We start from the raw sequence: 17133 nt of genomic DNA, 5'->3' as shown, positions 1-17133 counted from the left end.
ATTGTATAAAAAACTCAGAAGTTTTATTAATGAATATCAAATCCAACATTTACATTTACATAGCACAAATAGAGTATTTAAATTGAATTATGATCATAAAACTAATATTATTGCTATAAATAACATCTATACACTTTTATTTCTAAACGCGCACACTGCAGTCAAAACATAACTATATCCTACAATAAGCAAAAAGCTCAAAAACGGCATACAATAAGATAATGAAACAAGTGTAAACGTAAATATTGGAATAATGCTCAAAAGCAATATTTTATAGTTCAAAAATAACTATTGCATTTATCAAAACATAATTGTTATGTAAACATTTTCAACACCATGTAAACTTTGTCTTCAACATACAGTGCTTGTATTCACTGTAGCTTTGTATTTCAATAAACTATTTACTATATATTTAGCCTGCATACCTGACAGATTTAAACAAGCTGCTGTCATCCCACTCCTCAAGAAACCTAACCTTGGCCCCACCTCTCCTCTGAACTACGCCCTGTCTCCCTACTTCCCTTCCTCTCCAAGACTCTCGAGCGGGCGGACCACCGTCAGCTCTCGGACTTTCTGTCCCAACACTCAATCCTTGATCCCCTGCAATCCGGCTTCAGCACAGCTCACTCCACTGAGACAGCTCTCCTGGCTGTCACTGACTCCCTCAGCCGTGCTCGTGCGGCCTCCCTCTCCTCGGTCCTCATCCTCCTTGACCTCTCTGCAGCATTTGACACCGTTGATCACTCCATCCTCCTCTCCTGCCTCGCTGACCTTGGGATCTCTGGGACTGCTCTCACCTGGTTCTCCTCCTACCTCAGTGACCGGTCCTACCAAGTGACATGGCGAGGCTCTTCATCCCCAACCTCTCCTCACAGGCATTCCCCAAGGCTCCGTCCTGGGCCCGCTCCTGTTCTCTCTCTACACTCGCTCCCTGGGCCCCCTCATCGCTTCCCATGGTTTCTCCTACCACTTCTACACTGATGATGCCCAGATCTTCCTGTCTTTTCCCTCTTCTGACCCTCTCATGCCCTCTCGCATCTCTTCCTGCTTGTCTGCTATTTCCGCCTGGATGGACTCTCACCACCTGAAGCTCACAGACTTACAAAATATCAGAACAATATAAAGTGCAATAATACAGTGCAGTTCAGGCATAATACGTTTTACAAATTTAGAATTTAGTGTATAGTGTATAAGTGTATAGAAGAACAGTAAGCAATATATAAGATCTTACATCCAATATATAATGTCTTACATCCTAATATGCACAGTAGGCTACAGAATGCATGTTTCAATACAGTGCTTGAAATACTCTGCTTCCCCACTCGATGTTAGAACTGACTAGCTGACATACAGTATAAAATGAAAACCTTACCGTGGGCTCAGTACAATATAGGTGAAATTAATGTGAGTTAAGCTCTGTTTTCACCATGTTTATTTCTGATGTCAAAAGTGATGTCAGCACTTGTGCCAAAATGTTTGCATTCTATGTTAAGAAGTAGGTCTTGTTTGTGATATGAAATCAGCCCCCAATATTGATAGCATCCCGTCTGCTCGATATGAATGATGTAGAATCCAATTATCCAAAACCCGCGACCTGCCCCTCCCCGGAACCTACGCCCTGGCTATAGGCAACGTCTTGACCTGAATTTGACTTGAATCCAGCTTCTATAATGAAAGTGAAACCGGAGCGGAATGCATTCGTTTTTGCGAACTTTCGTCCAGAAAGCATCAGATAGAGATCCTGAGATTCGCGGGTCGGGAATTTCGAATTGGAGGTAAGAAAATGAGCATGACGTGCAGCTTCAGTGGTGATTTTCTTTGGCGTATAGGAAAACGATTCATATATTATTATGATTTATTTTATTAGCATTTGTCACAAAATATACACAGTTAAATAATCGATATTGATATAGATCTCGTCTGCCTGTTCTCTGATCGGCTCAGCAAGTTTCTCACTTTCCTTTAGAATTCAATCTTGATCACGTTGCAAACCCAGGGCTTTGGATCAATGCTTTGATCAGTCAGATCCGGAATCCGGGACTAGGAGGCTCTGACCTCTCATATTGGGACTGTACTTATTTGGACAGATAAGGCTATCTAGCTTCAACAGAACAAATTAAAACAAGCAGTGAAAACAGAATGTTCATAATAATAATAATAATAATAATAATAATAATAATAATTTAAAAACACAGCTGATGCGTAGTCAGGCGATCGCGTCGACCGGGGTGGACTCGTGGTGGCGAACTAGAAAGATAGAACTAATGTCTAAAGGCAGTCAACATTATTTTCCTTTTTTAAAACAACATCTTAGAGGCAGTGTGGATTCAGAAGACATTCACAATTCAAAAGATAGCTTATATTTATATTCTTATAATAAATATATATATATATATATATATATATATATATATATATATATATATATATATATAGCTTATAATTAATTCCAAAAGGATTCCAAAGAAAACAAGCGCCAAAAACCGCAACCAGTAACTCTCAAACAATGTAAGCATCTGTAAAAAAATACAAATAAGACTGGTATGTTAATTTTGCTATGAATAATGGACATGCTGCCATAGTATTTTATTAAAATGTTACTTTGCTCATATTTTTAATTGTTTTGAATAATAATGTAGCTGCAGTGCTGTGACTTTTAGCAGAGAAAACAGGTTTGTTTATAAGAGTATGATTTGTATGTTCCGTTTTGAACAGTCAGTTGAAAATAAGCATTATATGTGCATTCCTAAAGTAACTTGCTGTATGTGTGACCCGGTCTATTCACTTTGTAGGCTGCTCTGTATTCGTTTCAAGTACTTAACTTGGCTCACTACATTGTCGCTAATGCCATAATTATAATATTTGTTTCAAATCGGAAAAAACATGCAGTAATGCGTGCTGTGGCATAGTTTATACTATTGTATTATAATCATATGTCATATGATCGATTAATTTCCGTTGTTTAATGTCATTATAGGGAAGTGAAATGGTAAATAATATTATTTAATTGATTTAACAAAATGCCCCACCAAAGCGTTCATGCTGCGGCCTGCCCTGGCTTGAATTATAGTTAAATATGTTGTTGGGAAGATTTAAGGGGGCTGTAAACCTTAGTGGTGCTGGAGTGTGTGAGTTAGGACACAGATGACTCAGACGATGACGTAATATTGACTTGGAGTTTAATGGAGAGGCGATTAGAACAGAACAGGTCCCAGCACAGCACAGGGGCAAAGGCACTTCAATATCTTGGACCAGTCTGTGAATAGCCAGCTGAAGTGATGGATAATTGTGTATCTATTTGAATGTGTGTGTGTGTGGTCTACAAAGGAATAAAGAAAGATACAATTACTAGTGTACATAACACACATAGAACTATAATGCAATCTCCTATTGACACATTACAGATATAGGAATATATATCTAGCATGTATTAGTATAATTATATCCTCATTAAGTATAAATAAAATACTACTACTGGGTGTATAATATTATCAACTTAAGAAGATTAACTAATTGAACATCAAAGGCTGCTGCCGCTAGGAGCCCCGAGTTTAACACCGTCATCTTCTGAACTTCATCAAACAAATACGTGACATGAAGGTAAGCAACCTGCCTGTTTACTATCAGGGTCACAGCTGTATGCACAGAACCTGAATAGATAGCGATATAACAGAAACAGCCACACGCTATCAACAAGAAATGATACTAATAATAATAATAATAATAACAGCCTGAGTCCGAACGATCGTGCACACATAGCGACTTCAACGGGCAACTTTGCGGTGTAATAATGCACCAAATAAACGGAATAACTAACTACAGTTTGCATCTACTAACACATAAACAAGCGCAGAGGTTACTTACAGTGCGTCAGAAAGGCGCACTGCTCTGGCTGAACACAGATCAACTGAAGGCAATGGGAGCGAGCAGAGTGCACTCTGACGGGCGGAGCTGCGGCTCTTAAGCACAATGACGCAAACTATAGCCTTTTGTACAGATGTGTTTGATGTCGGTATAAGTCACCAGAACAGTTTTGGCAGTATTATGCAATCTTCATCAAATTGACATTACGTGCGTGAAGCCGTTATTTCAGCATGGCGCTGCTGTTCATTAGGCAGGAGACGTTAGCTCCTAGTTCCTTCTGGAGACACCACTCTGATCGGGGACCTCTACATTTACAAATTAAGCACTGATTGTAAGTGTATGTCGACCTCAACAATAATTTATAACGAAACACGAACAACCGCTTATATTTTAATATGTAGGTTAACTATAATAAAAATACTCCCTTCTACAGTTAAGAGTTTCTGTCAACATTTTATATTTTTGCTGTTCCCAATTATCCAGTTATCAATCAATTCAAATGTTTGCTATAGAGCAGACTGGGGAGGGGAATTCACCTACTGACATAACATTAAAGACAAAAGAAACAATGCAATAAACTAAAGTGAATAAATATAAAATAAAAAACTGAAACTAATGAATGAACTAAAACACAGAAACTATGCAAACAAAGATGTAAAACTCTAAATTATAACCCTTTTATGAATACATGGACATTTATCTATGTATTTATGTATTTATTTTTTGTGTATTTATTTCAACATTTATTTATTAATTAATTTATAAGGTTTTTTTTGTTTCAATATTTATTTCCTAATTGCCGCTTTCCTATTTACATTTTTCAGTCACTGCGCTTTTACATTTCAAAGCGTGTTCTATATTTCTTTTTACATTTCACTGTGACAAACCCCCTATTGGCACTTTGTACACCTTTAGTTATGTAGTAGACCTGCAAAATCTAACACAATGATTTGCTTTTGGTTTATGCAACGCTTTCTTCGTTTCAAAAGCAGCTAGCTAACATGAAAAACTACCCAAAAATACTACAAAGCAACTGAAAAAACAATACCTCTACTTAAATATAGCAGCTAGTATTGCTGCACGTGGGGAGCGAAGGCTGGCCCGTGTGGTCCGATCCAACAGACGAGCTACTGTAGCTCAAATTGCTGAAAAAGTGAATGCTGTTTCTGATAGAAAGGTGTCAGAACACACAGTGCATCACAGTTTGTTGCGTATGGGGCTGCGTAGCCGCAGACCAGTCAGGGTGCCCATGCTGACCCCTGTCCACTGCCGAAAGCGCCTACAATGGACACGTGAGCATCAGAACTGGACCACGGAGCAATGGAAGAAGGTGGCCTGGTCTGATGAATCACGAGTTCAAGGTGTTGACTTGATCTCCAAATTCCCCAGATCTCAATCCAATCGAGCATCTGTGGGATGTGCTGGACAAACAAGTCCGATCCATGGAGGCCCCACCTCGCAACTTACAGGATTTAAAGGATCTGCTGCTAACGTCTTGGTGCCAGAAACCACAGCACACCTTCAGAGGTCTAGTGGAGTCCATGCCTCGACGGGTCAGGGCTGTTTTGGGACCTACACAATATTAGGCAGGTGGTCATAATGTTATGGCTGATCGGTGTATGTGGCATGTTAACCTGCTGTTTTGCCAATGAAAGCCACGTTGGGCTGTGCTAAATACACTTGAGCCTGGTAGAGAAAATGCCCCTCGTCAAGAATCCGCAGCGAAATCCGTGGCCCACGGTGATTTAACCCGTTAATTTAATCGCTAAATATTCAACTTGTATAAATAAATGTGTGCTCTTAACATCTAAGAAGAACCTGAATGAGAACCTTGGCGAATAATAAACTGCGAATAAGAAGCCAACTTCAGACTCATCTTACAGTCTGAGGTGAACAGTCCTGTCCCTGCCCATTAGCAGTAGTGTAAGTCCCGTTCTTTCCCGTCCCGAAGAGCTTTATTTTAAAATCGCCCTGTCCCGCTGTAAGGTATCGGAGTGCGTGGATGCTACCAAAAAGAGGGCAAAGACAAAAGTGGTATGTAGGAATGTTAATAGGATGATTGCTTATTGAGAGAAGGAGACTGGTATTCAGGTGATGAGGATGACCTCAAGTGGTGAGCAGGGGAAGTGCTGAGAGTGGGCCTGACACCTGCCTGGTCGTGTGAGCTTCACTCCTGTACCATCCCATCCCGCAAAACTCAACATAAATGTATCCCCATTCTGTGGGAGTCCCATCTTAATGTCACGCTCTACTCCCACCACATCTTTTGAAGACTATAATAACCCCTACATGACTAATGCAGCATTATACACGGTTATTACAACTATTAGGGTATAATTAATTTGTAACCATCATTTTGCATAAATAACCTTTGCCAATTGTAGGACACTGATGTACTGGGTACTAGTACTAAACTCTTCCAAACTTTTTCTTTCGCGTGTTCGAAACTTCATGACTACAAAGTACTTTATTTACAAAAGGTCTCTGTTGTCCCATTTTTTTGAGCTGGCAGCCAGAGTGCTGAATTGATAGTGATGTCAGTGTCTTCTGTTTACCCAGACAGAGATATTTGGTTCCTCATTAGTTCTTTGCTTAGTCTGGAGAACCACCAAAAATTAGCATTTCTGTATCATCCTTAAACATTGCAATTCTAAAGATTTTTTTAAAGATTGCATTTTGATCGGAAAAGTCACCTAGAGGTAATATGTAATTAAATGCCAATACAATACAACCCTCAAGTCGGCCAAGTGCACATATTTGTAAATTTAGCCTCTGTACTTTGAAGAGAAAATGATATAATCTGGAGATATGTCATGTGATTAATTACAATGGAATGGAGTGTTTGGTGTTTCTAAATAAAATGTCCTCAATAGTTAAATGTACGGGGAAAAAAAATGTTTTATTGTGCTCAAAATCTCTCTACTGGAACACTTTGCCATTCTGAGTAAAAAAGAAAAAAAAAGAACTGTCTCTGTCTTTTTTCCCCCCATGTTGGGCTTGTTGACGAGCATCAGACTGGGTTAAGTTACGGGTTAAATGTCTTGGCACATTCGGTTACTTTGATTAGAATATGACTTCTGTTCATAGCCATAAAACATGTGCATTTTTGGCTATCAAAATGCTGGTTGAGTTTTCGGGAGCATGAGAAAAATGACTTAACCTTAAACAAAATATATTAACGATAACCATTTTCACTCGTTCACAAGCATTCCTGCAGGATATTACAACAGTAGTCGGTGGATCTTCCTGAGAGACGCAGCAGCGCACATTGTTAGAAGGTAGCTTGTAGTCTTTATTTTTCACCGTTACAGTGTTATCTGTTGGGGGTATTACAAGTTACAATATGATGCTCAAAGCTACTTATTGAAGAATGGAGAGACATTCTAGCTTTGGTTAAACATTAAGGCCTTACAAGAAGTCAAGCAGGATATCATCTGATCAACATCAGTTATATTTTTCCACTGAGATTTGCCTGACACATATAGTTTTAAGCTCACTCTGCTTTTCCTATTTTCCAGGGAGGAGGGATGTTTCACAAGGCGACACAATTCCTGACTAGGGAGCTGGACCCTACGGGGAATCTGGTGCCCGTCAGAAGCATCAGCACTTCGTTTCAGTTCGAGACTCTCTGCCTGGTGAGGAAGGTTGTTCCCTTTTGGCCGTGGAGACCCAACAAGTACCTGCCGACGTCCGTGAAGCTGCAGGACGTGCTGCAGGACACGGACACTGTAGATGTCGGTGAGCAGTAGGTGAAAGCCGGACCAAACCGGTAGCTTCAGCTTATCCCAATACACAGAGTGCATATGCAAATTCCAGTCCAGGCATTCATGGTTTGGCCAGCTCAGATTCCCATCTCTAGTTCTAGTTTACCACTTTGCCTGCTGTGTATTCTTAGAATGAAGAATAGTCAGGAATATTACACTCACTCCCAGTTACTTGTTACAGTACTGGTGTGCACCCAAAAGTTATATAATTTGGAGAACAGGATGAAGTGCATGGTGATGTGAGGGTCCTACATATCCCAAGCCACCCTCTCACTCACACCCTTTCCTCCACACTAATGCCTGAGAACTCTGTCCACAGGAAGCAGCCCACAGCTAAAGGTGACTCTGAACACATCATCTCAGGTGCTAGGGAGTATCAGGGGCAACGTGACGACCAACTACGTGGTTGTTGACAGCAAGGCCTCACTGGACACGAGCAACATTGTGTGCTCTTTCAACGTGGAGCTTGTTGACATCTCCTTGAACAAGCTAGCAGAGGAGCTGGACAAAATGTGAGTGGATGTCGCAAACACAACTGCACAAACCTGAGCTTATCACAGTAGTTCTGCTATGTTCAATTCTTGTGGTTTCTAAAATTGTTTTGCGAGATTTTAATAACCATGTTCACTTGTTAAAAACCGAATGGGGCTTTCACAGCAAAATAATCATTTTGCAGGCTTAGACAAGCAGAATCAACTTCAAATGCCTAGCTTGGCAGTTGGTTGCAGGCCCAGGGAAGTGTTTGTGTAAAGGAAAGTATTATACAAAATATTCAAAATGGGGTCTTAATAAAGCATTGTATAAGTCTTTTGTGTTCTATACTGGTATTTATTGCCCTTATGTTCGTTGGGTGTACAAATCCAATCATGCTTTTTGATCATGGCTATGCAAATTACAGATCCCATTAGAATCTGCAACTCTGACCTAAGAGTGGAAATAGGATGCAAGTGGTAATGAGGCCCATTGCCTTTCTTTCTTTCTTTCTGTGGCATTTTTACTTTTTATTTTTTTTGGCCTCTTAAAGAAAGTTCAACATGGACCACTGGCTGCTTCAGAAGCTGAGCAAGGCAAGAGCTCATGGGTTGGGAGTGGTCACCCAGTCCATCAAAGCTAGAAGCAAGCTCTTAATAAACAAATCTCTGTCCGGGAGTGGGAGCTTAAAGATGATTATACAGCATGTAACCAAGGTAAGGGAATATATCGTTTCACATACAGTGGCTATAGGAAGTATTCACCTCTCTTGGACTTTTTCACAATGTTGCTATACTGCAACCTGACATTTCTATGCATTTAAGTGGAATATTGTTTATTTTGATTAACACAACATACACACTTTCAATGTAGGATAAAATGTGGTGTGTGTGTGGAGGGCGGGGGGGTATGGTGGTAACAAATTAGATAAGTTAACTCCCTTTGCTATAACACTCCTGAAAAAGCTCAGGTGCAAGCAATTGCCTTTGGAATTCACACAATAAGGTGAATTGAGTCTATTTACTTGCAATAAAAGTGGTTCACATGATTTCAAATTAAATACACCTGTCTTTATAAGGTTCCGCAAAAAGAATTTCAAAAGAATTCCAGGATAAATTTGTGGAAAGGCACAGATCAGGGGAGAGGTATAAAAAGATTTCAAAGGTATTGAATATATTTTGGAGCACATGTTGATCAATTAGAAGTGGAAGGTGCACAGCACCACACAGAATCTGCCCAGAACAGGCCATCCTCCTAAACCAGGGGTCTCAAACTCAATCCATGGAGGGCTGTGTGTGTGCTGGTTTTCGTTCCAACCGAGTCCTCAGTGACTTAATTGATCTAATTGTTTAATTAGCTACATACATTTAAACACCTATCCAGGCCCAGGATATTTTATAAGATACTGTACATTGAATCAAATGCACTTTTAGACCATCAACTGTAAGATACCTTGCAATATAGTGTTTACATATATCAAATTGAATAATTAATTTGACAAATTAAATAATTGAGGACTTGGTTGGAACGAAAACCAGCATACACACGGCCCTCCAGGAATTGAGTCTGAGACCCCTGTCCTAAACTGAACAGCTTGGTAAGGCCAATGACAAGTCTGAAAGACCTACAGCGTTCCATGGCTGAGATATCAGAAACTGTCTATGAGGCCACAATAACTCAGGTACTCCACAAATCTGACCTGTATGGAAGAGTGGGAAGAAGGAAGCCATTTCTGAAAAAAGACCATGTAAAATCCCACTTGGAATTTGCAAAAAGATGTGTCAAAAGATTCTGTGGTCCGATTAAACAAAAAGTTAACTATTTGGCCTAAATGTAAAGCATTATGTCTGACACAAACACAGCACAACACTCTGAACACAGTGAACTATGGTGGTGGTAGCATGATGTTATGGGGATGCTTTGCAGTCGCAGTGACTGAGAAGTTTGTCAGAGTAGAGGTTAAAATGGATGGGCAAATCCATGAGGAAACCTGCTTCAGTCTGCAAAAGACCTAAGACTTGGATAGAAATTCTCCTTTTCAGCAGGACACACAAAGCACACAGCCAAAGTGATACTAGAGTAGATCATTGAAAGGGAATGTCCAATGGGAGTAGCCCAGTCAAAGCCTGATTGAGAATCTGTTGTTGTTGTTATTATTATTATTATTATTATTATTATTATTATTATTATTATTTATTTATTAGCAGACGCCCTTATCCAGGGCAACTTAGAAAATATAAGAGCATTACAAAAGTGCAATGACAAGAAGAATGGGTGAATATTGCACAATCACAATGTTCAAACCTGATAGAAACTTAACCCAAATGATTCACTGCTGTAATTGCTGCCAAATGTGGTACTACCAAATGTTGATTTAGGCGGGGTCAATACATCTCTAACCAAGACATATCAGGTTTTTTTATGTTTTTATTCACTGTCATTTCATTTAATAATAAAATGTCTCTTGCCTGTTCAAATTGTTGAGTAGGGTATGTAAATCAAAATTCTAGGTTGTAGCACAACAAAATGTGAAAGTCCAAGTGAATATACTTTCTATAGCCATGGTCATTTCCTACCATAATGATGAGTGAAAGTCACCCAAGCAAATCAGCCAGGAAGTGTCCCTTTTTACAGTCTGTTAAGACCTATTGAGGTGTTGACATGCACTCCATCACGTGTATCAAACAGACTTTGACAATATGATCTGCAAATTATTCCTCAATTCTAGTCTGTGAATGGGGTCCGTAGAGTTGATAGGTAATGTGCATTGCATCTCGTGTTGGGGTTTGAGGTGGAGGCTGACATGCGGGGCAACACAAATCAAGAGATGGTGGTGGAGGAAGGTACAATCCTGGCCTTCAAGGTGTATGACCTCGGCTTGCACCAGGATGGCACAGTCGGTGAGTGTGGCACATCAGTCTTACTTTACAGGACAAAATTGAGAAGTACTGAGTTGCAGAAATAATCTACAGTCTGTCACTTCCGCTTGATTATGAAAAATGTATTGATCCATTAGCTCACTGGGAATCGTATAATATTAGTCATGCAGCCAGGCATACTGCACATTGCTCTTTGACTCTTTGCACTGTGTGAAGTGTTTTACTGCAAATAACTGTGACTAGACTCACTTGTCTTTAGAAAGCTTTTTAAAAGTATTTTTTTTAAGATGAGAATAACCAAAGCTGCTACAACATAATGAATCAAACTTCCAGAAGAAAAGAATGGTATCAAGTTCTTGAGCAGAAATACCTTGAGTGGAGTTGAGACTGACAGTTGTTTTTTAATAGAGCTTGATTAGCACAAGTTTTGTACGTCCATACATACATACATACATAGTAAATAGTCTGTGACACCAGACATAGTATTATTGTAATACTGTGTGGCCAAATTGTGCAATGTTTTTACATGCGTCTCTTCTCTGCAGATGCTCCATCAACACCAACCAGAAGCAAGTGTTTCTTTTCCGATGGTAATGTTTCAGTTCTTGGACCTTGTCCATAAGCTCCTTCATCTTGCTCTTTGTTGTTGCTCTAGTGATGTATAGGCTGGACATCAACTTGCTCCCCCCTGTCAAATGAACAGATCATTATCTCACCGCCAGTATCCATGGATGACCACTTTGCAACGCAACGAACCCAGCTGGTGAAAGTTGTTCTTAACTAGTCATTAGATGTATTGACTATTAGATTGACTATTAGATTGGGCGTGGTATGTAACAGGAGATATGTGAGGAAGGGAACAGCTCCCCACTGCATGCACTGACAACCAATTACCTGCTCTCATCAAAGCCACCTGTGTAGGGAGCACACACCTGTCGGCAATGCAGGGCAGCCGACTGTAAATGACTGCTTCCCTATTGTCTCTATTCCCTAGTGAATTGTACCAAAAGGGAAGTGAGGGAGGGTGAAGGAGTGTTTTGGGAATAGACCAGGGTTTCTGAAACCGGTCCTGGAGTACCCCCTGCCCTGCTGGTTTTTGTTCCAACTGAGGTCTTAATTGCTTAATTGAATCCTTAATTTCCATAACAAAGCAATATACCATTCAATTAAGTAATTAAGACCTAGGTTGGAACAAAATCCAGCAGTGGGTGAATCAAAATCAGAGATTGTATCACTCCTCCATTCAGCATCAGAACAGATTAGACCAATATTATATGCACAAGTGCTTTTTTAAACATAGTAATTATGTTAATTCTGCATGTTAAAAGTCTGAATTCAGCAGTAGATATGTTTTAGCCTAAATTTATAACAATTTAGAAAACAGAATCCTTTATAGTTTTGGAAATACATGTTTTTGAGAGATTCTGGGCCATATTCCAAAAAATGTTAACTGTTACTCTTAGTTAACACCAGTGGGAAAGTGTCACATAAAACATTCAGAGTGCTAATCTAAGTTAGCAACTTACTTTTTTTTTTTTTTTTTTGTACCATTGGGGGTTTGTCTTTCATCATGTTTATTTATTTCCACAACCTTGTATCAATTGTTTCAATCTGTAAAGCACTCTGGGGCTACCTTGCAGAGGGTGCTATACCAATTAACGATTGATTGATTGATTGATTCTAAAATAGGACTGTTAAATTTATGATAACATTAACGTTTTGTGAATATGGGCCCATGAAACTGAACACCTAACCACCTACCTATTTCAGGTAAATTGCCTTTTGTGATATATTTTCTTTTCTTTCAGGATTAGAATCCAGATCTGACACAGGTAAATTACCATATTTTGAGGCCTAACGAACGACTTGGCAGCTGCGAATGTAGACTGTTTTGTCTTCACATGAATTTGATTTATACATTCCATCTGAAGCTATTGTGATTGTGAACATCTACAGTATATAACTTATACTATATCATACAGAAGACGATCAGGGTATGTTTGGCCATTTAAATGCCCTGAGCCATCAGGTTAAAGCCCTTCTAACCCATAGAAGAGCCTCCCAATAACACAGTGCAGTACAGGTAAAGGCTTGTGAATGAGTCTGAAGCAACCCTGGCTGTTAAGGATGTACTGGTGAAGGTAGGAATGGTGGTGGATTCTGAACGTTTTAAAGAGACGGCTTCGAAAAGGTGATTTTGGATAATTCAGTGCTAAAAGATTTGCAAATGGATTTTGCTGGTTTACATGCACTGTAGACACATTGGTCTTTTATATTCTTTCATGTGTAATGGTTGCAATTTGTTTTTGTCCTTTGGCTGTGCAGAATTCATGGGGATGAAGGATGATATCGATAGGGAAATCAGTGAGCTCTCTAATCTAGACAGGGTGTGTAGTACCAAAATCTGGACCCTGCTCTGCCAGCTGCTGCCACACGAGAACGCCCTGGCTGTGCTGGAGTACATGGTGAGTGAGTGGGTGGGGGGGAGAAAACCAAATCCAGTAATGTATGCTGTCCAGAGCCGGAGCCAGTGTCATGCTGGGAGTGTTATAGTCACATACGTATATACTGACAATCATATGGTAAAATATTCATTTCAGTTACGGATGAATCAGAAACGCAATCAATTCTGCATTGTTCGAATAGTGGCCAAAGTCAGACCCAGTCACTGACATTGCGTCAGAGTGGTTGCCAGGGTGTGAATTGCAACCAGGCCCTGTCTCTGTTAGGGGTCACAGTGAAGTACAATTACTGCTGTTTGCCAGTATTAATAACAGGGTGTGGAGAGGTTTTGCCACATTGCACACTTTTGCCTCCGGTCCCACTAACTATTGGCGGCTGCTCTGCTTGTGGGCGGGGCAGAGCCGGAGTTGAAGCACTGTGTATTGTTTTTGTGAGAAACCCTTAATAGTCATGTCCTCCAACCTGGCATTCTGCATCACACTATACACTCTGAAATGACATGTTAACTATACACCAGTGTCACTTTAATGACTGATGTGATTGTGCTGGAATACTGCCATCTGGACACAGGAGTCTTGAGCAGGGGCTTGTGTGTTTCATGAGTACAGAATGCATTTGTTGTCTTTTTGAGATCACGCAACATATGGATAAGGTGCCCCCCGATGTGGACTGTCTGGACGAGGGGGTCAATCAGCATTTTACGGACCTGCTGGAGTTTTTGGGGTGGTCCGGGGAAGACGCCGAACAGTTGCCGAATGAACTTAACAGATCCATCGCTTTTCTAGTCAACGCCATGGACAGTAAGAACTTTTCCATCCATCTTATTTGTTAAAGGAACAATAAACAATAATGAGTGTCCCACCCTCTGAGATAATTCTCCCTCCTGTTAATTTACAAAGGTTTTAGCTGCGAATGTATGCAACACTAACGCAAAACCTCACTGTTGGCGGCTGCTTTTATTCACAGACTTGGATGAGCAGACCGTGCTGGAAATCCCCAGGCTGAACACAGAGGAGCGCAAGCAGCAGATCGAACATGTAAGAACTGCTACAAACCAGCTCTACAGCCCCTGTGTAACAGGCATTGCTATTTGGGGTTTATGCTATTTACAGCAACCCATTTTTCATTCTGTTAGCATTTACTGTATAACAGAAGGTAACGTGTGAATTACAAATGCCATTATTTTTAATTTAAACATCATAACTTTGTGACTGAATGCATTTTGGGGGGGTTCAGACTCCGTTTATGTACTGTAGAGCTGGGTAGGTTTTTATTTTATAGTGATACTATTAACATTTTATCGCAGGCAAGCATTCATGGAAAGGTAAATGTTATAACTATATTTGCCATTTAAAAACACATCTGCTTTTTGCCCCTAGGAACCCCAATGCCATAAACTATTAATATTACAGTGAAACATTTCTGAGAAAACTGTGAAACATTTTCTTTTGTTTCTTCAAATCAAGAAATATGATGAGTTTAGCTTAAGGTCGTACTGACTGAGAACATTGTGTTGTGAATACAGTGAGATAGTGCTTACTTTAGTCAGAATGGTCCACCTGCGAATATAGGGACTGATTAATGTAATAGTTGCTCTGTGTCCTAGTGTTACAGGAATTATTACTTCACTGTTCAAACAGGCCTTGTACAAGAAGTCACAAGACTCCCTCATAATCAAAACGCAGGGAAGTAAAATGTTGCCACTCATTATGTGAGTGAGTGACCAGTACAGCCATTTTGTGTCTTCTCAAACATTCCATGAGTCTTCAGTTGAGATATATCTATCATATACAGCTCTGAAAAAAATAGAGACCACTCCCAGTTCAGATATCAATGTTGGTCTCTTAATTTTGTCCAGAGCTGTATATATATATATATATATATATATATATATATGTGTGTGTGTGTGTGTGTGTGTGTATCTGTCATCATATATATATATATATATATATATATATATAATCTCATGTGTATATATATATAAATATAAATATATAATCGGGGGGAATAAACAGTGCCTTGTTTAGATGCCAAATATATTCTATTTACACCATTGTTGTTCATCACAACTGTGTAACCCATGTATGAATTTGAGCTTAGTGTATTGTTCATGGTAGGTCAGGTGCAGTAGTTTGTGTAGCTGGTTTTAGAGAAACATTTTGTGGAGTACAGGAAACAAAGAAGAAGTCAGTGATACAATTGGGGGTACCTTTTTGATGTCAATGTAGTATTTTTTCCCTACCATTAGAACTCATGCATTCTCCCCAGTCCCCAATTACATAACACTCAGCAGTTTTACCACATGATAAGCAACTTTAATAAAACATCCTTTCAGCACAGACTATCAGCCACACAGATTTTTTTTTTCCAATGTGGACAACACTACCTCCCCCTTGTGGAGAAAAAATAACTACTTTGTTTCCAAATAAAGCAAAATACATAAAGAAACTTGTACTTTGGAGGAGAACATACAAGATGATTACTTTCAGTTTGAGTCTTCATAGATCCAGAAATGTATTGTCCGACCATTTTGTAAAAATCAAATTTCAACACTTTATAAGAAAAATGGTGCAGCTGTCAAAGATGAGTTACTTCCCTTCGAGTCTTTCTCATACTAATGTGACAGCCCTTTGATACAAGACAGAAGACGTTGTCAGATGTTCATGTATTATTGAGTACACTGGCAATAAATGTCCAAGACTGGTAAATAGTGACAAACATTTTTATTTTCTACTGTGGAGCATTAAATTAGATGGAAATAGTATTAAGTAGAATAACTTAATCAAATAACTTGCAAAACAAGAACCTAGAATGCTTTCTAATGCCCATGCAGTCTTGAGCTGTGATTGTAATTGTCATTGTAAGTCCTGTTTGTTCATTCAATGTTACGTATTTTTTAGATTTTTTTTCTACCAGTTGGTTTATTATTGATTATGCCCATATTCCAAGTCTGTGTGATCAGGGTAATGAATGAAGATTAAGGCGTCTCTCTGCAGGGCCTCCAAGCAGGCCGGCTCTGGTGTTATTGTTATATGCATGTGCTGGGATGTCTGGATCTCGGCCTTACACTAGCGGCCATCTTGCAGCAGGGTCAGTCACACAAGGCAGGGCTTTAACCTCCAGGCTTCCCAGGTAACAGTAGCTTCCCTTTCTCCTGTGTAAGCCTGCTCATACCCACACCTCTGCTCATCCATTAGGATAAAAGATCCGGGAGGTAAGAGGGCTTACTTTCTCTTCTGTTTAACAGGTGGCGGGGATGTTGAAACAGGAGTGCTGTGGTAGGCAGCCAGAAGGGGAGGAGGCTCTGGGGGCAGAAGAGCTCTCTGAGGAGATGTCCAGGAAGGAGGCTGACAAAGGAACCCCCCCCAGGCACCAGAGAGACAGGCTGTTCTCGCTGTACATTGTGCTGCGGGCTGTTGTGGCCATGGGCGTGCAATGACTGAAATAAAGGGGTCTTGTTTTTCTCAAGCTATTTTCTCATGTTCACTGTGTTCACTAAGGGGGGGGCATTACCATCCACCCATCCAGAAATACGGAGTGCTTTATAACCATGCATAAAAATAGGGGGTTTAAATTATTTGTCTTAAAATAGTTTATATAATTTACGCATCTGCACTTTACAGCATAAATACATGGTCATGAAAAGCAATTGAACTAGTCTTGAGATTTTCCCCCAAATCATTTCACAGACA

At 39.8% G+C, this 17133-nt stretch overlaps 1 protein-coding gene across 2 annotated transcripts; it reads left to right on the top strand.

The window, feature by feature from the left end:
• The first annotated feature begins 1682 nt into the window (after positions 1 to 1682).
• LOC136766757 (gasdermin-D) lies at positions 1683 to 16909 on the top strand. 2 transcript variants are annotated; one of them, XM_066720554.1, is made up of 11 exons: positions 1683 to 1775; positions 7383 to 7602; positions 7948 to 8140; positions 8653 to 8815; positions 10891 to 10999; positions 11524 to 11568; positions 12787 to 12810; positions 13304 to 13443; positions 14073 to 14241; positions 14408 to 14478; positions 16689 to 16909. In XM_066720554.1, the coding sequence occupies exons 2-11, from the start codon at positions 7392 to 7394 to the stop codon at positions 16878 to 16880; spliced, it is 1317 nt and encodes a 438-aa protein (XP_066576651.1). In that variant the 5' UTR covers positions 1683 to 1775; positions 7383 to 7391; the 3' UTR covers positions 16881 to 16909. The 2 variants fall into 2 exon arrangements, with proteins under 2 accessions (XP_066576651.1, XP_066576650.1); XM_066720553.1 differs by lacking the exon at positions 1683 to 1775 and adding an exon at positions 7070 to 7142.
• Positions 16910 to 17133: the final 224 nt, after the last annotated feature.

Source organism: Amia ocellicauda, chromosome 13 (assembly GCF_036373705.1).
Source record: "Amia ocellicauda isolate fAmiCal2 chromosome 13, fAmiCal2.hap1, whole genome shotgun sequence".
Taxonomy (NCBI): domain Eukaryota; kingdom Metazoa; phylum Chordata; class Actinopteri; order Amiiformes; family Amiidae; genus Amia; species Amia ocellicauda.
Note: the sequence above shows the minus strand (reverse complement) of the source record. Positions and strands in the feature narration are given on the sequence as shown.